Genomic DNA, 21,304 nt, shown 5'->3' with positions numbered 1-21,304 from the left:
AACAAAGACTAAAATAGAAATAATGGTATGAAAGACCTACGGGAAGAGGGCATCCAGGACTCTCTGTCCAGTCAGCAGGGGGTTGTTTGCTGGGAGTTTCTCCGCTGTTGGACGTATCTGACGGACTGGCCACACTTGGACCATGGTCAGCTTCTCCTTGATGCCTTCAAAGTCTAATTCCATGACCACATCCTGAAAAGAGTGGAACATTAGGTCATATTTACTTCTGGTCTTCACTGGACATTATCACTGCGTATCACTTCATACCGAAATATCGTAGTTCCCAGGTGGTGCGATGTATGTGACCGTGCCGCAGCTGCGAGGAGGAACCATGATCTTGTGCTTGATAAGGGAGTTTTCAGAGACCACTCCATAAATGTCTCCACCAGTAACATGACTCCCAGCCTGGAAGAGAATGCGACATGTTTTGTATGGTCTCATCTCCCTTCATTTATGAATCACCCATAAAACAGGGGACAGGTGGGCAGCAATGATAAACCTAACCCTTCCATTCCAGAGGATACCATGTGACCGGCACTGATTGCCTTACAGATGGCTGGGGTGGTCAGAGTATTATACAGAGAGGTCATGTTCTTAGGGTGTATACGGGAGGATATGGAGTATTATACAGAGAGGACATGTTCTTAGGGTGTATACGGGAGGATATGGAGTGTTATACAGAGAGGACATGTTCTTAGGGTGTATACGGGAGGATATGGAGTATTATACAGAGAGGACATGTTCTTAGAGTGCATACGGGAGGATACGGCGTATCATACAGAGAGGTCCTGTTCTTAGGGTGTATACGGGAGGATACGGAGTGTTATACAGAAAGGACATGTTCTTAGGGTGTATACGGGAGGATATGGAGTATTATACAGAGAGGACATGTTCTTAGGGTGTATACGGGAGGATATGGAGTATTATACAGAGAGGTCATGTTCTTAGTGTGTATACGGGAGGATATGGAGTATTATACAGAGAGGACATGTTCTTAGGGTGTATACGGGAGGATATGGAGTATTATACAGAGAGGACATGTTCTTAGGGTGTATACGGGAGGATATGGAGTATCCTACAGAGAAGTCTACCTCGGATTTACTGCTCTTGTACTGTAGATGAGACGTGACCTCATGACAAGTGAGTAAATGTGAGCGGCTGGGCGGCTACTTACCCGAATGTTCTTATCTGGAATAAAATCCCATTTGATGTCACGTGACAGCGCGTTCACATTGATTCCACGAGGGATGTAGATACTTTTTGTGAGATCAGCAATATCTTTCAGTGGACGTTGGATCCCATCAAAGATGTTCCCCATTATTCCAGGACCGAGCTCGACTGACAGAGGTTTTCCAGTCCTCAAGACGGGGTCGCCCACAGACACCCCAGCTGAAGGGTTAACACTGAGGAAAGTTCTGGTATATGTGTGGATGTCATTGTGGGAAAAGTCTTTATAACCTCAAGAAGTCTACAGACCCTCAGAAAGTCTACAGACCCTCAGAAAGTCTACAGACCCTCAGAAAGTCTACAGATCACCAGGAAGTCTACAGACCCCCAGGAAGTCTACAGACCCCTAGGAAGTCTACAGATCACCAGGAAGTCTACAGACCCTCAGAAAGTCTACAGACCCCCAGGAAGTCTACAGACCCCCAGGAAGTCTACAGACCCCTAGGAAGTCTACAGATCATCAGGAAGTCTACAGACCCTCAGAAAGTCTACAGACCCCCAGGAAGTCTACAGACCCCCAGGAAGTCTACAGACCCCCAGGAAGTCTACAGACCCTCAGAAAGTCTACAGATCACCAGGAAGTCTACAGACCCCCAGGAAGTCTACAGACCCCCAGGAAGTCTACAGACCCACAAGGAAGTCTACAGACCCACAAGGAAGTCTACAGACCCACAGGAAGTCTACAGACCCCCAGGAAGTCTACAGACCACCAGGAAGTCTACAGATCACCAGGAAGTCTACAGACCCACAGGAAGTCTACAGACCACCAGGAAGTCTACAGACCACCAGGAAGTCTACAGATCACCAGGAAGTCTACAGATCACCAGGAAGTCTACAGACCACCAGGAAGTCTACAGACCCTCAGGAAGTCTACAGATCACCAGGAAGTCTACAGACCCACAGGAAGTCTACAGACCACCAGGAAGTCTACAGACCCTCAGGAAGTCTACAGACCCTCAGGAAGTCTACAGACCCTCAGGAAGTCTACAGACCCTCAGGCTCAGGAATACCACAGGTTATCAGGAATTCTACATATCCTCAGGAAGTCCCTAAGGAAGTCTACAGACCCTCAGGCTCAGGAATACCACAGGTTATCAGGAATTCTACATATCCTCAGGAAGTCCCTCAGGAAGTCTACAGATCATCAGGAAGTCTACAGACCCTCAGGGAGTATACAGATCACCAGGAAGTCTACAGACCCTCAGGAAGTCTACAGACCTGTAAAATATTATGAGATATAAGATGTATATATTTTTTTTTAATATACAATATCATTGTTAACCATTGTTGCAAGGTAATTGTATAGGGTAAACAAAATGGCTGACACAACATTTAGGAAGGTTAACCTGAGCTAGTTGAATCCAATAGATAGAATTGCTAAGCTAGAGATATTTCATGACACTGTTCTAGAATAGTCACATAGTCACGTTAAAGTATCATATATGTAAGGTTAGTAGTATCCAATCAGATAACAAGGTAACCATAACATAATGTATACACCCATGAAGATATACATTATTTCAGCCAACCCACTAGGAGGAGATACAGGATTACTTTGGATAAACACGCCGACATATGTAATGGACACACTTCAAACATAGTAAACACACCCATAGTTATGGTATAGAAGGTTGGGACTTCAAAGGAAGCCAAGCCAATGAAGGAACCAAGGAGGAAGGAAGGCGGGGTCAAGCCAGACCAGACCAAGCCAGCCTGATGAAGGATGAATGCTAACAGAGGAAGCCATCATAGAAGGACTTCAAGATGGGTCCAGCTGGTGAGACAACTCTGAGGACATGCCTACATAACCTTCCTACTGTATCTACTGTGTGCTAAGGAGTATCTTTACATGAAAAGGTCTTGTTTTATATCTGCCAAGAAGATTACAATAAATGTATGTTTTTTATACAAGCTCATTTGGTCTCTATGGTGACTGTGTCATAAACGACCAGTATTATTTAACAAGACCCTCAGGAAGTCTACAGATCATCAGGAAGTCTACAGACCCTCAGGAAGTCTACAGACCCTCAGGAAGTCTACAGACCCTCAGGAAGTCTACAGATCACCAGGAAGTCTACAGACCCTCAGGAAGTCTACAGACCACCAGGAAGTCTACAGACCACCAGGAAGTCTACAGATCATCAGGAAGTCTACAGATCCTCAGGAAGTCTACAGACCCTCAGGAAGTCTACAGATCACCAGGAAGTCTACAGACCCTCAGGAAGTCTACAGACCACCAGGAAGTCTACAGATCATCAGGCAGTCTACAGACCCTCAGGAAGTCTACAGATCACCAGGAAGTCTACAGATCCTCAGGAAGTCTACAGATCCTCAGGAAGTCTACAGATCACCAGGAAGTCTACAGATCCTCAGGAAGTCTACAGACCCTCAGGAAGTCTACAGACCCTCAGGAAGTCTACAGATCATCAGGAAGTCTACAGACCCTCAGGAAGTCTACAGCTCACCAGGAAGTCTACAGATCACCAGGAAGTCTACAGATCCTCAGGAAGTCTACAGACCCTCAGGAAGTCTACAGACCCTCAGGAAGTCTACAGATCATCAGGCAGTCTACAGACCCTCAGGAAGTCTACAGCTCACCAGGAAGTCTACAGACCCTCAGGAAGTCTACAGACCACCAGGAAGTCTACAGATCATCAGGCAGTCTACAGACCCTCAGGAAGTCTACAGATCACCAGGAAGTCTACAGATCACCAGGAAGTCTACAGATCATCAGGAAGTCTACAGATCCTCAGGAAGTCTACAGATCCTCAGGAAGTCTACAGATCACCAGGAAGTCTACAGATCACCAGGAAGTCTACAGACCCCCAGGAAGTCTACAGACCCCCAGGAAGTCTACAGATCATCTGGAAGTCTACAGATCCTCAGGAAGTCTACAGATCCTCAGGAAGTCTACAGATCCTCAGGAAGTCTACAGACCCTCAGGAAGTCTACAGATCACCAGGAAGTCTACAGATCACCAGGAAGTCTACAGACAATCAGGAAGTCTACAGATCATCAGGAAGTCCCTCAGGAAGTCTACAGATCATCAGGAAGTCTACAGATCATCAGGAAGTCTACAGATCACCAGGAAGTCTACAGACCACCAGGAAGTCTACAGACCACCAGGAAGTCTACAGACAATCAAGAAGTCTACAGATCATCAGGAAGTCCCCCAGGAAGTCTACAGATCATCAGGAAGTCTACAGATCACCAGGAAGTCTACAGACCATCAAGAAGTCTACAGATCATCAGGAAGTCCCTCAGGAAGTCTACAGATCACCAGGAAGTCTACAGATCACCAGAAAGTCTACAGACAGACAATCAGGAAGTCTACAGTCTGTTTTTTCTCTTTCTCTGTCTGGGAGAAATACAGGTGGAGTAGTTACAGGAGTACAGTGGGTGGAGTAGTTAACTAATTAGCAGCTGATAAATGGCAGCCAGCTCGCCCTTTGCATTCACTTCCAGGCAGTGGAAGAGAGAGGTGGTTTGTGGTAACAATAAAATAAAGTATACTAAGCAATTGTTTGAGCTAGTGATTGTTTGTTTGTGTACAATAGTGTTAAGTATACAAGTGAGTGTAAGTATAAAAGTGAGAGGGACTTAAAATGAATGGACTTTAAATTCAGGGAGTTTAATTGAAATATTTGATTGTTTTAATTATTGCAATCCCCAAATCTAGTTTTGCCTCCATGTTGGAGAATGCAGTCCAATGTACATCTTGGTTTGTTCACTAGACTGTATGCAATCCTTGACCAGCAGTGTGAGGTGCGTATTGTTGTGAGAGTTCATTTGGAAGCCCAAATCCTGGATCTAGAGGCAACTGGCAACACTGAGACGCATTGAAAACTTGGAGAGGAGTCTCCTACTCATTGAGCAAGTACTCTTTGGGGTAGAGGTGGGGGAGGATAGGGGGACAGAGGTGCAGGACAGTCAGGCAGATAGCAGGGTTACAGTAAGAAAACCGGGTAGAGGGAGAAGTGTCAGGGAGGCCGGTCCTGATCTGTAGGGGTAGAGGGAAAAGTGTCAGGGAGTCCAGTCCTGATCTGTAGGGGTAGAGGGAAAAGTGTAAGGGAGGCCAGTCCTGATCTGTAGGGGTAGAGGGAGAAGTGTCAGGGAGGCCAGTCCTGATCTGTAGGGGTAGAGGGATAAGTGTCAGGGAGGCCAGTCCTGATCTGTAGGGGTAGAGGGATAAGTGTCAGGGAGGCCAGTCCTGATCTGTAGGGGTAGAGGGAAAAGTGTCAGGGAGGCCAGTCCTGATCTGTAGGGGTAGAGGGAAAAGTGTCAGGGAGGCCAGTCCTGATCTGTAGGGGTAGAGGGAAAAGTGTCAGGGAGGCTAGTCCTGATCTGTAGGGGTAGAGGGAAAAGTGTAAGGGAGGCTAGTCCTGATCTGTAGGGGGTAGAGGGAAAAGTGTCAGGGAGACCAGTCCTGATCTGGAGGGAAAAGTGTCAGGGAGACCAGTCCTGATCTGGAGGGAAAAGTGTCAGGGAGGCCAGTCCTGATCTGGAGGGAAAAGTGTCAGGGAGGCTAGTCCTGATCTGTAGGGGGTAGAGGGAAAAGTGTCAGGGAGGCTAGTCCAGATCTGTAGGGGGTAGAGGGAAAAGTGTCAGGGAGGCTAGTCCTGATCTGTAGGGGTAGAGGGATAAGTGTCAGGGAGGCCAGTCCTGATCTGTAGGGGTAGAGGGAAAAGTGTCAGGGAGGCCAGTCCTGATCTGTAGGGGTAGAGGGAAAAGTGTCAGGGAGGCCAGTCCTGATCTGTAGGGGTAGAGGGAAAAGTGTCAGGGAGGCCAGTCCTGATCTGTAGGGGTAGAGGGAAAAGTGTCAGGGAGGCCAGTCCTGATCTGTAGGGGTAGAGGGAAAAGTGTCAGGGAGGCCAGTCCTGATCTGTAGGGGGTAGAGGGAAAAGTGTCAGGGAGGCCAGTCCTGATCTGTAGGGGGTAGAGGGAAAAGTGTCAGGGAGGCCAGTCCTGATCTGTAGGGGGTAGAGGGAAAAGTGTCAGGGAGGCCAGTCCTGATCTGTAGGGGGTAGAGGGAAAAGTGTCAGGGAGGCCAGTCCTGATCTGTAGGGGTAGAGGGAAAAGTGTCAGGGAGGCCAGTCCTGATCTGTAGGGAAAAGTGTCAGGGAGGCTAGTCCTGATCTGTAGGGGTAGAGGGAAAAGTGTCAGGGAGGCTAGTCCTGATCTGTAGGGGTAGAGGGAAAAGTGTCAGGGAGGCTAGTCCTGAACTGGAGAGGTAGAGGGAAAAGTGTCAGGGAGGCTAGTCCTGATCTGTAGGGGTAGAGGGAAAAGTGTCAGGGAGGCTAGTCCTGAACTGGAGGGGTAGAGGGAAAAGTGTCAGGGAGGCTAGTCCTGAACTGGAGGGGTAGAGGGATAAATGTCAGGGAGGCCAGTCCTGATCTGGACACCCCAACAAGTTTGCCCGCTTGGCAGATGAGGGGGATGCTATTACAGAGCTAGCAGAACTGCAGCAGGACTCTGCCTCTGACCACCAGGGGGGTGTCTGCTCCAGTAAGGAGGGAGGGAGGAGTACAGGGCAGGCCAAACAGGTACTGGTAGTGGGGGACTCAATTATTAGGGGGACAGACAGGACGATCTGTCACAAAGACCGGGATCGCCGAACAGTGTGTTGTCTGCCTGGCGCACGAGTTCGGCACATCGCGGATCGGGTTGACAGGTTGCTGGGCGGGGCTGGAGAGGACCCAGCAGTCATGGTACATATTGGCACCAATGACAAAGTAAGAGGTAGGTGGAGTGTCCTTAAAAATGTTGTCAGAGACTTAGGCTGCAAGCTTAAGGCAAGGACCTCCAAGGTAATATTATCTGAAATATTCCCTGTACCACGAGCCGCACCAGAGAGGCAGCGGGAGATCTGTGCCACGAGCCGCACCAGAGAGGCAGCGGGAGATCAGGGACCTGTGCCACGAGCCGCACCAGAGAGGCAGCGGGAGATCAGGGACCTGTACCACGAGCCGCACCAGAGAGGCAGCGGGAGATCAGGGACCAGTACCACGAGCCGCACCAGAGAGGCAGCGGGAGATCAGGGACCTGTGCCACGAGCCGCACCAGAGAGGCAGCGGGAGATCAGGGAGCTGTACCACGAGCCGCACCAGAGAGGCAGCGGGAGATCAGGGACCAGTACCACGAGCCGCACCAGAGAGGCAGCGGGAGATCAGGGACCAGTACCACGAGCCTGACCAGAGGGGGCGCCCTACTAGACTTAATATTATCCAACAGACCAGACCAGAGGGGGTGCCCTACTAGACTTAATATTATCCAACAGTCCTGACCAGAGGGGGCGCCCTACTAGCCTTAATATTATCCAACAGACCTGACCAGAGGGGGCGCCCTACTAGCCTTAATATTATCCAACAGACCTGACCAGAGGGGGCGCCCTACTAGACTTAATATTACCCAACAGACCAGACCAGAGGGGGCGCCCTACTAGACTTAATAATAACCAACAGACCTGACCAGAGGGGGCGTCCTACTAGACTTAATATTATCCAACAGACCTGACCAGAGGGGGCGCCCTACTAGACTTAATATTATCCAACAGATCTGACCAGAGGGGGCGCCCTACTAGACTTAATATTATCCAACAGACCTGACCAGAGGGGGCGCCCTACTAGACTTAATATTAACCAACAGACCTGACCAGAGGGGGCGTCCTACTAGACTTAATATTATCAGACCTGACCAGAGGGGGCGCCCTACTAGACTTAATATTATCCAACAGATCTGACCAGAGGGGGCGCCCTACTAGACTTAATATTATCCAACAGACCTGACCAGAGGGGGCGCCCTACTAGACTTAATATTATCCAACAGACCTGACCAGAGGGGGCGCCCTACTAGACTTAATATTATCAGACCTGACCAGAGGGGGCGCCCTACTAGACTTAATATTAACAGACCTGACCAGAGGGGGCGCCCTACTAGACTTAATATTAACAGACCTGACCAGAGGGGGCGCCCTACTAGACTTAATATTACCCAACAGACCTGACCAGAGGGGGCGCCCTACTAGACTTAATATTATCCAACAGACCTGATCAGAGGGGGCGCCCTACTAGACTTAATATTAACAGACCTGACCAGAGGGGGCGCCCTACCAGACTTAATATTAACCAACTGACCTGACCAGAGGGGGCGCCCTACTAGACTTAATATTATCCAATAGACCTGACCAGAGGGGGCGCCCTACTAGACTTAATATTACCCAACAGACCTGACCAGAGGGGGCGCCCTACTAGACTTAATATTATCCAACAGACCTGACCAGAGGGGGCGCCCTACTAGACTTAATATTAACAGACCTGATCAGAGGGGCGCCCTACTAGACTTAATATTATCTAACAGACCTGACCAGAGGGGGCGCCCTACTAGACTTAATATTACCCAACAGACCTGACCAGAGGGGGCGCCCTACTAGACTTAATATTATCCAACAGACCTGACCAGAGGGGGCGCCCTACTAGACTTAATATTAACAGACCTGATCAGAGGGGGCACCCTACTAGACTTAATATTATCTAACAGACCTGACCAGAGGGGGCGCCCTACTAGACTTAATATTACCCAACAGACCTGACCAGAGGGGGCGCCCTACTAGACTTAATATTACCCAACAGACCTGACCAGAGGGGGCGCCCTACTAGACTTAATATTACCCAACAGACCTGACCAGAGGGGGCGCCCTACTAGACTTAATATTAACAGACCTGATCAGAGGGGGCGCCCTACTAGACTTAATATTAACCAACAGACCCGACCAGAGGGGGCGCCCTACTAGACTTAATATTATCTAACAGACCTGACCAGAGGGGGCGCCCTACTAGACTTAATATTATCCAACAGACCTGACCAGAGGGGGCGCCCTACTAGACTTAATATTAACAGACCTGATCAGAGGGGCGCCCTACTAGACTTAATATTATCTAACAGACCTGACCAGAGGGGGTGCCCTACTAGACTTAATATTATCTAACAGACCTGACCAGAGGGGGCGCCCTACTAGACTTAATATTACCCAACAGACCTGACCAGAGGGGGCGCCCTACTAGACTTAATATTATCCAACAGACCTGACCAGAGGGGGCGCCCTACTAGACTTAATATTACCCAACAGACCTGACCAGAGGGGGCGCCCTACTAGACTTAATATTATCCAACAGACCTGACCAGAGGGGGCGCCCTACTAGACTTAATATTAACAGACCTGATCAGAGGGGGTGCCCTACTAGACTTAATATTAACCAACAGACCTGACCAGAGGGGGCGCCCTACTAGACTTAATATTAACAGACCTGACCAGAGGGGGCGCCCTACTAGACTTAATATTACCCAACATACCTGACCAGAGGGGGCGCCCTACTAGACTTAATATTATCAGACCAGACCAGAGGGGGCGCCCTACTAGACTTAATATTATCAGACCAGACCAGAGGGGGCGCCCTACTAGACTTAATATTAACAGACCTGACCAGAGGGGGCGTCCTACTAGACTTAATATTAACCAACAGACCTGACCAGAGGGGGCGCCCTACTAGACTTAATATTATCAGACCTGATCAGAGGGGGCGTCCTACTAGACTTAATATTAACAGATCTGACCAGAGGGGGCGCCCTACTAGACTTAATATTATCCAACAGACCTGACCAGAGGGTGCGCCCTACCAGACTTAATATTGTCCAACAGACCTGACCAGAGGGGGCGCCCTACTAGACTTAATATTAACAGACCTAACCAGAGGGGGCGCCCTACTAGACTTAATATTATCCAACAGACCTGACCAGAGGGGGCGCCCTACTAGACTTAATATTAACAGACCTGACCAGAGGGGGCGTCCTACTAGACTTAATATTAACAGACCTGACCAGAGGGGGCGCCCTACTAGACTTAATATTAACAGACCTGACCAGAGGGGGCGCCCTACCAGACTTAATATTAACCAACAGACCTGACCAGAGGGGGCGCCCTACTAGACTTAATATTAACAGACCTGACCAGAGGGGGCGCCCTACCAGACTTAATATTAACCAACAGACCTGACCAGAGGGGGCGCCCTATTAGACTTAATATTAACAGACCTGACCAGAGGGGGCGCCCTACTAGACTTAATATTATCCAACAGACCTGACCAGAGGGGGCGCCCTACTAGACTTAATATTAACCAACAGACCTGACCAGAGGGGGCGCCCTACCAGACTTAATATTAACCAACAGACCTGACCAGAGGGGGCGCCCTACCAGACTTAATATTAACCAACAGACCTGACCAGAGGGGGGCGCCCCACTAGACTTAATATTAACCAACAGACCTGACCAGAGGGGGCGCCCTACTAGACTTAATATTATCAGACCTGACCAGAGGGGGCGCCCTACTATACTTAATATTATCAGACCTGACCAGAGGGGGCGCCCTACTAGACTTAATATTATCAGACCTGACCAGAGGGGGCGCCCTACTAGACTTAATATTACCCAACAGACCTGACCAGAGGGGGCGCCCTACTAGACTTAATATTACCCAACAGACCTGACCAGAGGGGGCGCCCTACTAGACTTAATATTAACCAACAGACCTGACCAGAGGGGGCGCCCTACTAGACTTAATATTATCCAACAGACCTGACCAGAGGGGGCGCCCTACTAGACTTAATATTATCCAACAGACCTGACCAGAGGGGGCGCCCTACTAGACTTAATATTAACCAACAGACCTGACCAGAGGGGGCGCCCTACTAGACTTAATATTAACAGACCTGACCAGAGGGGGCGCCCTACTAGACTTAATATTATCCAACAGTCCTGACCAGAGGGGGCGCCCTACTAGACTTAATATTAACAGACCTGACCAGAGGGGGCGCCCTACTAGACTTAATATTATCCAACAGACCTGACCAGAGGGGGCGCCCTACTAGACTTAATATTACCCAACAGACCTGACCAGAGGGGGCGCCCTACTAGACTTAATATTATCCAATAGACCTGCCCAGAGGGGTGTCCTACTAGACTTAATATTATCCAACAGACCTGACCAGAGGGGGCGCCCTACTAGACTTAATATTATCAGACCTGACCAGAGGGGGCGCCCTACTAGACTTAATATTAACAGACCTGACCAGAGGGGGCGCCCTACTAGACTTAATATTAACCAACAGACCTGACCAGAGGGGGCGCCCTACTAGACTTAATATTATCCAACAGACCTGACCAGAGGGGGCGCCCTACCAGACTTAATATTACCCAACAGACCTGACCAGAGGGGGCACCCTACTAGACTTAATATTATCCAACAGACCTGACCAGAGGGGGCGCCCTACTAGACTTAATATTAACCAACAGACCTGACCAGAGGGGGCGCCCTACTAGACTTAATATTACCCAACAGACCTGACCAGAGGGGGCGCCCTACTAGACTTAATATTAACAGACCTGACCAGAGGGGGCGTCCTACTAGACTTAATATTACCCAACAGACCTGACCAGAGGGGGCGCCCTACTAGACTTAATATTATCCAACAGACCTGACCAGAGGGGGCGCCGTACTAGACTTAATATTATCCAACAGATCTGACCAGAGGGGGCGCCCTACTAGACTTAATATTATCAGACCTGACCAGAGGGGGCGTCCTACTAGACTTAATATTATCCAACAGACCTGACCAGAGGGGGCGCCCTACTAGACTTAATATTAACCAACAGACCTGACCAGAGGGGGCGCCCTACTAGACTTAATATTATCCAACAGACCTGACCAGAGGGGGCGCCCTACTAGACTTAATATTACCCAACAGACCTGACCAGAGGGGGCGCCCTACTAGACTTAATATTACCCAACAGACCTGACCAGAGGGGGCGCCCTACTAGACTTAATATTAACCAACAGACCTGACCAGAGGGGGCGCCCTACTAGACTTAATATTAACCAACAGACCTGACAGTAACTAATTTGCAGGTATTTGGACACCTGGGAAATAGTGACCATAATATAATACATTATAACTTGTTTTTCAATAAGGGAATCTCTCGAGGGGCCACAAAAACAATGAACTTTAGGAAGGCAAAGTCCGATCAACTCAGAGATAATAACAATATAAAATGGGAAAATGTCCTCAAAAACAAGAATACTGACACTAAATGAGAGACTTATAAAAATATCCTAAATTCTCACTGTAAGATGTATAAACCTTATGGGAATAAAAGGGTCAGAAATAAAAGAAAACCAATATGGATGAATAAAAACATTAAGGGGGCAATAAATGACAAAAATAAAGCATTTAAACTACTGAAATAGGACAAAGAAGTGAAGAAGCAATAAAAAGCTATAGAGAAAAATGTCAAATATGTAAAAAACAGATAAAAGCCACAAAAATAGAGACAGAGACTCATTGCCAAAGAGAGTAAAACTAACCCCAAAATGTTCTTTAACTATATAAAAAGCAAAAAGGTTAAAAATGAAATTGTAGGCCCTTTAAAAAATGATGAGGAAAAAATTGTAAACGGGGATCAGGAAAAAGCAAATATATTAACCCCTTAGGGACGGAGCCCATTATGACCCTAAGGACCGAGCATTTTTTGCAAATCTGGCCACTGTCACTTTAAGCATTAATAACTCTGATGCTTTTACTTATAAATTTGATTCAGAGATTGTTTGTTTTTTCGTGACATTCTACTTTATGTTAGTGGTAATTTTTTGTCGATACCTGCATCATTTCTTGGTGAAAAATTCAAAAATTTGATAAAAAATTTGAAAATCTTGCATTTTTCTAACTTTGAAGCTGTTACGCCGAGCGCTCCGGGTCCCTGCTCCTCCCCGAAGCGCTCGCGGCGTTCCTCTCTCTGCAGCGCCCCGATCAGACCCGCTGACCGGGAGCGCTGCACTGACATTCACGATGGGGATGCGGTTCGCATCACGGGACGCGCCCGCTCGCGAATCGCATCCCAAGCGACTTACCCGTCCCGGTCCCCGGCTGTCACGTTCTGGCGCACGCGGCTCCGCACTCTAGGACGCGCGCGCGCCAGCTCTCTAGGATTTAAAGGGCCAGTGCACCAGTGATTGGTGCCTGGCCCAATTAGCCTAATTGGCTTCCACCTGCTCCCTGGCTATATCTAATCTCCTCCCATGCACTTCCTTGCCGGATCTTGTTGCCTTGTGCCAGTGAAAGCGTTAAGTGTTGTCCAAAGCCTGTGTTCCAGATCTCCTGCTATCCATTTTGACTACGAACCTTGCCGCCTGCCCCGACCTTCTGCTACGTCTGACCTTGCCTCTGCCTAGTCCTTCTGTCCCACGCCTTCTCAGCAGTCAGCGAGGTTGAGCCGTTGCCGGTGGATACGACCTGGTTGCTACCGCCGCAGCAAGACCATCCCGCTTTGCGGCGGGCTCTGGTGAAAACCAGTAGCCACTTAGAACTGGTCCACCGACACGGTCCACGCCAATCCCTCGCTGACACAGAGGATCCACATCCAGCCTGCCGAATCCTAACAGAAGTTCTCTGCTTGTAAGGAAAATGAATATTCCAAATAAATTATATATTGGTTCACATATACAATATGTCTCCTTTATATTTGCATCACACAGTAGATATCTTTATGTTATTATTATTATTATTATTATATACAATTTATTATGTTTGCATCATAAAGTTGAGATGTTTTTACTTTTGGAGACATCAGAGGCTTCAAAGTTCAGCAGCAATTTTCCAATTTTTCACATTTTCAAAATCAGAATTTTTCAGGGACCAGTTCAGTTTTGAAGTGGATTTGAAGGGCCTTCATATTAGAAATACCCCATAAATGACCCCATTATAAAAACTGCATCCCTCAAAGTATTCAAAGTGACATTCAGAAAGTTTTTTTTAACCCTTTAGGTGTTTCACAGGAATAGCAGCAAAGTGAAGGAGAAAATTCAAAATCTTCATTTTTTTTTTTACACTCGCATGTTCTTGTAGACCCAGTTTTTGAATTTTTACAAGTGGCAATAGGAGAAAAAGCCCCCAAAATGTGTTACCCAATTTCTCTCGAGTAAGGAAATACCTCATATGTGTCTGTCAAGTGTACGGCAGGCGCAGTAGAGGACTCAGAAGAGAAGGAGCGACAATGGGATTTTGGAGAGTGAGTTTTGCTGAACTGATTTTTAGGGGGGTATGTCCCATTTAGGAAGCCCCTATGGTGCCAGAACAGCAAAAAATACCCACATGGCATACCATTTTGGAAACTACCCCCCTTAACCCCTTAAGAACCAGGCCATTTTACACCTTAGAAATAAAGCGGATCCCTCCAGGGAACAAACCAGGATAGAGGCAGCGCACAGGACTTCAAAGGTAAAATGGTTTATTTACCCGGCATGCAACGCGTTTCGCTGGATAACCAGCTTCATCAGGTTGCCTGATGAAGCTGGTTATCCAGCGAAACGCGTTGCATGCCGGGTAAATAAACCATTTTACCTTTGAAGTCCTGTGCGCTGCCTCTATCCTGGTTTGTTCCCTGGAGGGATCCGCTTTATTTCTTCGCCTGTGTGTCCAGGAGCAGCTGCCGCTCTTCGCCCGTTGCAGGGTCACTTCACGCCTTCACCATAGTTGTACTTGGTCGCAGTACAACTATACTTGGTGAGCAAGTTCTCTTGTCTATTATCTTCGCTTTTACATTACGCTATCACACTAGGAGCGCTCTCCTTGTTTGTCTATTTTACACCTTAAGGACCGGAGCGTTTTTTGCAATTCTGACCACTGTCACTTAACATTAATAACTCTGATGCTTTTAGTTATCATTCTGATTCCGAGATAGTTTTTTCGTGACATATTCTACTTTAACATAGTGGTAAAATTTTATGGTAACCTGCATCCTTTCTTGGTGAAAAATCCCAAAATTTGATGAAAAAAATGAAAATTTAGCATTTTTCTAACTTTGAAGCTCTCTGCTTGTAAGGAAAATGGATATTCAAAATATATTTTTTTTGGGTTCACATATACAATATGTCTACTTTATGTTTGCATCATAAAATGTATGAGTTTTTACTTTTGGAAGACACCAGAGGGCTTCAAAGTTCAGCAGCAATTTTCTGATTTTTCACAAAATTTTCAAACTCGCTATTTTTCAGGGACCAGTTCAGGTTTGAAGTGGATTTGAAGGGTCTTCATATTAGAAATACCCCATAAAAGACCCCATTATAAAAACTACACCCCCCCCCCAAAGTATTCAAAATGACATTCAATAAGTGTTTTAACCCTTTAGGTGTTTCACAGGAATAGCAGCAAAGTGAAGGAGAAAATTCAAAATCTTCATTTTTTACACTTGCATGTTCTTGTAGACCCAATTTTTGAATTTTTGCAAGGGGTAAAAAGGAGAAAATTTTTACTTGTATTTGAAACTCAATTTCTCTCGAGTAAGCACATACCTCCTATGTCTATGTAAATTATTGGGCGGGCGCAGTAGAGGGCTCAGAAGGGAAGGAGCGACAAATGGTTTTTGGGGGGCATGCCGCATTTAGGAAGCCCCTATGGTGCCAGGACAGCAAAAAAAAAAACACATGGCACACCATTTTGGAAACTAGACCCCTCAGGGAATGTAACAAGGGGTAAAGTGAACCTTAATACCCCACAGGTGATTCACGACTTTTGCATATGTAAAAAAAATATATATATTTTTTACCTAAAATGCTTGGTTTGCCAAAAATTTTACATTTTTAAAAAGGGTAATAGCAGAAAATACCCCCAAAATTTGAAGCCCAATTTCTCCCGATACAGAAAACACCTCGCATGGGGGTGAAAAGTGTTCTGCTGGCGCACTACAGGTCTCAGAAGAGAAGGAGTCACATTTGGCTTTTTTGAAGGAAATTTTGCTCTGGGGGCATGCCGCATTTAGGAAGCCCCTATGGTGCCAGAACAGCAAAAAAAAAAAAACATGGCATACCATTTTGGAAACTAGACCCCTCGGGGAACGTAACAAGGGGTAATGTGAACCTTAATGCCCTACAGGTGTTTCACGACTTTTGCATATGTAAAAAAAAAAAAAATTTTTACCTAAAATGCTTGTTTTCCCCAAAATTTTACATTTTTAAAAAGGGTAATAGCAGAAAATACCCCCCAAAATTTGTTAGGCAATTTCTCCCGAGTACGGCGATACCCCATATGTGACCCTAAACTGCTGCCTTGAAATACGACAGGGCTCCAAAGTGAGAGCGCCATGCGCATTTGAGGCCTAAATTAGGGACTTGCATAGGGGTGGACATAGGGGTATTCTACGCCAGTGATTCCCAAACAGGGTGCCTCCAGCTGTTGTAAAACTCCCAGCATGCCTAGACAGTCAACGGCTATCTGGCAATACTGGGAGTAGTTGTTTTGCAACAGCTGGAGGCTCCGTTCTGGAAACAGTGGCGTACCAGACGTTTTTCATTTTTATTGGGGAGGGGGGCGGGGGTTGTATAGGGGTATGTGTATATGTAGTGTTTTTTACTTTTATTGTGTGTTAGTGTAGTATAGTGTTTTTAGGGTACAGTCACACGGGCGGGGGGTTCACAGTAGTTTCTCGCTGGCAGTTTGAGCTGCGGCAGAAATTTTGCCGCACCTCAAACTTGCAGCCGGATACTTACTGTAATCCTCCGCCCATGTGAGTGTACCCTGTACGTTCACATTGGGGGGGGGGGGGGGGGGGGGGGGGGGGAACATCCAGCTGTTGCAAAACTACAACTCCCAGCATGTACGGTCTATCAGTGCATGCTGGGAGTTGTAGTTTTGCAACAGCTGGAGGCACACTGGTTGTGAAACACCGAGTTTGGTAACAAACTCAGTGTTTTGCAACCAGTGTGCCTTCAGCTGTTGCAAAAGCTACAACCCCCAGCATGTACGGACAGCGGAAGGGCATGCTGGGTCTTGTAGTTATGCAACAGCTGGAGGCATACTACTTTGGCTGGGGATGCTGGGGATTGTAGTTATGCAACAGCTGGAGACACACTGGTTTGCTACTTAACTCAGTGTGCCTTCAGCTGTTGCAAAACTACAACTCTCAGCAGTCACCGACAGCCAACGGGCATGCTGGGAGTTGTAGTTATGCAACCACCAGATGCACCACTACAACTCCCAGCATGCACTTTAGCTGATTGTGCAAGCTGGGAGTTGTAGTTACACAACAGCTGAAGGTACACTTTTCCATAGAAAGAATGTGCCTCCAGCTGTTGCAAAACTACAAGTCCCAGCATGCCCATAAGGGAATGCTGGGAGTTGTGGTGGTCTGCCTCCTGCTGTTGCATAACTACAGCTCCCAGCATGCCCTTTTTGCATGCTGGGAGCTGTTGCTAAGCAACAGCAGGAGGCTGTCACTCACCTCCAACGATCCTCGCCGCACAGGTCAGTCCCTCGTCGTCTCCGCCGCCGCCGCTGCTCCTGGGGCCCCGATCCCAACATGGACGCCGGGGATCGGGGTCCCCAGCACCCGGGGTCTTCTTCCCGCTCACGTCCTCCGGAAGAGGGGCGGAGCGGGTTGCGGGAGTGACACCCGCAGCAGGCGCCCTGATTGGTCGGCCGGTAATCCGGCCGACGAATCAGGGCGATCGTGAGGTGGCACCAGTGCCACCTCACCCCTGCAGGCTCTGGCTGTTCGGGGCCGTCTCTGACGGCCCCGATCAGCCAGTAATTCCGGGTCATCGGGTCACTGGAGACCCGATTGACCCGGTATCCGGTTTGTTTACGTTGGATGTGTAAATGAAAATGTTTTTATTTTTTTTACTAAAATGCAGTTTTCCCCCAAAATTATACATTTTTAGAAGGGGTAATAGGAGAAAATGACCCCCAAAATTTGTAACCCCATTTCTTCTGAGTATGGAAATACCCCATTTGTGGACATCAAGTGCTCTGTTGGCGAACAACAATGCTCAGAAGAGAAGGAGCGCCATTGAACTTTTGGAAAGAGAATTTGTTTGGAATGGGAGTCAGGGGCCATGTGCGTTTACAAAGCCCCCCGTGGTGCCAGAACAGTGGACCCCCCACATGTGACCCCATTTTGGAAACTACACCCCTCACAGAATTTAATAAGGGGTGCAGTGAGTATTTACACCCCACTGGCGTTTGACAGATCTTTGGAACAGTGGGCTGTTCCAATGAAAAATTTTATTTCTCATTTTCACGGACCACTGTTCCAAAAATCTGGCAGACACATGTGGGATGTAAATACTCACTGCCCCCTTTATTACATTATGTGAGGGGTGTAGTTTCCAAAATGGGGTCACATGTGGGGGGTCCATTGTTCTGGCACTATGGGGGCTTTATAAACACTCGTGGTCTTCAATTCCGGACACATTTTCTCTTCAAAATCCCAATGGCGCTCCCTCTCTCCTGAGCATTGTAGTGCGCCAGCAGAGCACTTTAAATACACATATGGGGTATGTTCTTACTCAGAAGAAATGGGGTTACAAATTTTGGGGGCTTTTTTCCTATTTTCCCTTGTGAAAAAAAAATTTTTGGGTAACACCAGCATTTTAGTGAATTTTTTTTTTCCATTTTCTCATCCAAATTTAATGAAAATTCTTCAAATACCTGTGGGGTGTTAAGGCTCACTATACCCCTTGTTACGTTCCGTGAGGGGTGTAGTTTCCAAAATGGGGTCACATGTGGCTATTTATTTTTTTGCGTTTATGTCAGAAATGCTGTAAAATCAGCCACCCCTGTGCAAATCACCAATTTCGGCCTCAAATGTACATAGTGCACTCTCGCTCCTGAGCCTTGTTGTGCGCCCGCAGAGCATTTTACGCACACATATGGGGTATTTCCGTACTCAGGAGAAATTGCGTTACAAATTTTGGGGGTCTTTTTTCCTTTTACTGCTTGTGAAAATAAAAAGTATGGGGCAACACCAGCATGTTAGTGTAAAATTTATTTTTATTTTTTTTACACTAACAGGCTGGTGTAGCCCCCAACTTTTCCTTTTCATAAGGGGTAAAAGGGGAAAAAGCCTCCCAAAATTTGTAGTGCAATTTTTCTCCCGATTACGGAAATACACCATATGTCGCCCTAAACTGTTTCCTTGAAATACGACAGGGCTCCGAAGTGAGAGAGCGCCATGAACATTTGAGGACTAAATTAGGGATTGCATAGGGGTGAACATAGGGGTATTCTACGCCAGTGATTCCCAAACAGGGGGCCTCCAGCTGTTGCTAAACTCCTAGCATGCCTGGACAGTCAGTGGCTGTCCAGAAATGCTGGGAGTTGTTGTTTTGCAACAGCTGGAGGCTCCGTTTTGGAAACACTGGCGTACAATATGTTTTTCATTTTTATTTGGGGGTCAGTGTAAGGGGGTGTATATGTAGTGTTTCACCCTTTATTATGTGTTAGTGTAGTGTTTGTAGGGTACATTTGCACTGGGTAAATTTGCCACAGCCCAAACTTGAAGCATAAACTTACTGTAAACCCCCTGTGTGAATGTACCCTGTACAATCACGTGGGGGGGGGGGGGGGGGGCAAACCTCCAGCTGTTTCAAAACGACAACTCCCAGCATGTACTGACAGACCGTGTATGCTGGAAGTTGTACTTTTGCAACAGCTGGAGGCACACTGGTAGGTAACAGAACCTAACTGAAGGTTTTCCAAACTCAGTATTTTCCCAACCAGTGTGCCTCCAGCTGTTGCAAAACTACAGCTCCCAGCATGTACTGATCGCCGAAGGGCATGCTGGGAGATGTAGTTATGCAACAGTTGGAGGTACGCAACTACAACTCCCAGCATGCCGAGACAGCTGTTTGCTGTTTGGGCATGCTGGGATTTGCAGTTTTGCAACATCTGGAGGGCTACAGTTTATAGACCACTGCACAGTGATCTCCAAACTGTGACCCTCCAGATGTTGCAAAACTACAAATCCCAGCATGCCCAGACAGCAAACAGCTATGTGGGCATGCTAGGAGTTGTAGTTTTGCATGATCTGGAGGGATACAGTTTAGAGATCATTGTATAGTGGTCTCAAACTGTATCCCTCCAGCTGTTGCAAAACTACATATTCCAGCATGCCCAAACAGCAGTCTAGGCATTCTGGGATTTGTAGTTTTGCAACATCTGGAGGGCTGCAGGTTAGAGACCACTGATCGTCGCTTCTGATGACCAATAGCAGGGATAGGAGAGGGTGACACCCCTGTCACCTCACTCCTATCCCTTCAGGGGGATCGTAGGTGTCTCAGACAGCCGCGATCCCCCTTATATTCCGGAATCGGCGCAAATCGCAAGTGTGAATTCACTTGCAATTTGCACCGATCGTCGACATGGGGGGGGTCTGATGACCCCCCTGGGCATTTGCGCGGGGTGCCTGCTGATCAATATCAGCAGTCACCCCGGTCCGATCCCTGCCCGCCGCACGGCCGGGACCGAAATTCCCACGGGCGTATGGATACGCCCTTCATCCTTAAGTACCAGGACACAAGGGCATATGCATACGCCCTTCATCCCCATCAGGTTAAACAAATTCTTCTCCACTGTATTCACTGAGGAAAATGACATGCCAGGTGAAATACAGAGAGATAAGGTTAACTCCCCAGTACAGGTCACCTGTCTAATCCCAGGAAGAAGTACAGGTCACCTGTCTAATCCCAGGAAGAAGTACAGGTCACCTGTCTAATCCCAGGAAGAAGTACAGGTCACCTGTCTAATCCCAGGAAGAAGTACAGGCCACCTGTCTAACCCAGAAAGGAGTGCAGGTCACCGGTCTAACCCAGGAAGGAGTGCAGGCCACCTGTCTAACCCAGGAAGGAGTGCAGGTCACCTGTCTAACCCAGGAAGAAGTACAGTGCTGCCTTCAAAAAATCAAAATAGACAAATCGCTAGGTCCAGATGGCATTCACACCTGTGCTCTAAAGGAATTAGGTAATGTAACAGATAGACCCCGATTTAAAATTCAGGGACTCTATAGTAACAGGGACTGTTCCCCAGGACTGGCGCATCGCAAATGCGGTGCCAATATTTGAAAAGAGGTCAAAAGGTGACCCCGGGAATTATAGGCCTGTTAGTTTAACCTCTGTTGTATGTAAATTGTGGGAGGGTTTTCTAAGAGATGCTATTTTGGAATATCTTGTTGTATGACTCCATATCACATGGCTTTATG

At 47.5% G+C, this 21,304-nt stretch overlaps 1 protein-coding gene across 1 annotated transcript in view; it reads right to left on the bottom strand.

Annotated features, from left to right (window-relative positions):
• The window catches only part of LOC130350243 (V-type proton ATPase catalytic subunit A-like), a 101,099-nt gene that overhangs the window by 41,189 nt on the left and 38,606 nt on the right, over positions 1-21,304 (bottom strand). The window contains exons 4-6 of the mRNA XM_056554866.1: positions 1,175-1,389; positions 268-405; positions 41-192 (exon numbers count right to left, since the gene is read on the bottom strand). Of these exons, the coding sequence (XP_056410841.1) occupies positions 41-192; positions 268-405; positions 1,175-1,389 (505 nt within the window). The remainder of the gene's footprint in view (positions 1-40; positions 193-267; positions 406-1,174; positions 1,390-21,304) is intronic.

This window comes from Hyla sarda, unplaced genomic scaffold (genome assembly GCF_029499605.1).
Source record: "Hyla sarda isolate aHylSar1 unplaced genomic scaffold, aHylSar1.hap1 scaffold_940, whole genome shotgun sequence".
Lineage (NCBI taxonomy): Eukaryota > Metazoa > Chordata > Amphibia > Anura > Hylidae > Hyla > Hyla sarda.
Note: the sequence above shows the minus strand (reverse complement) of the source record. Positions and strands in the feature narration are given on the sequence as shown.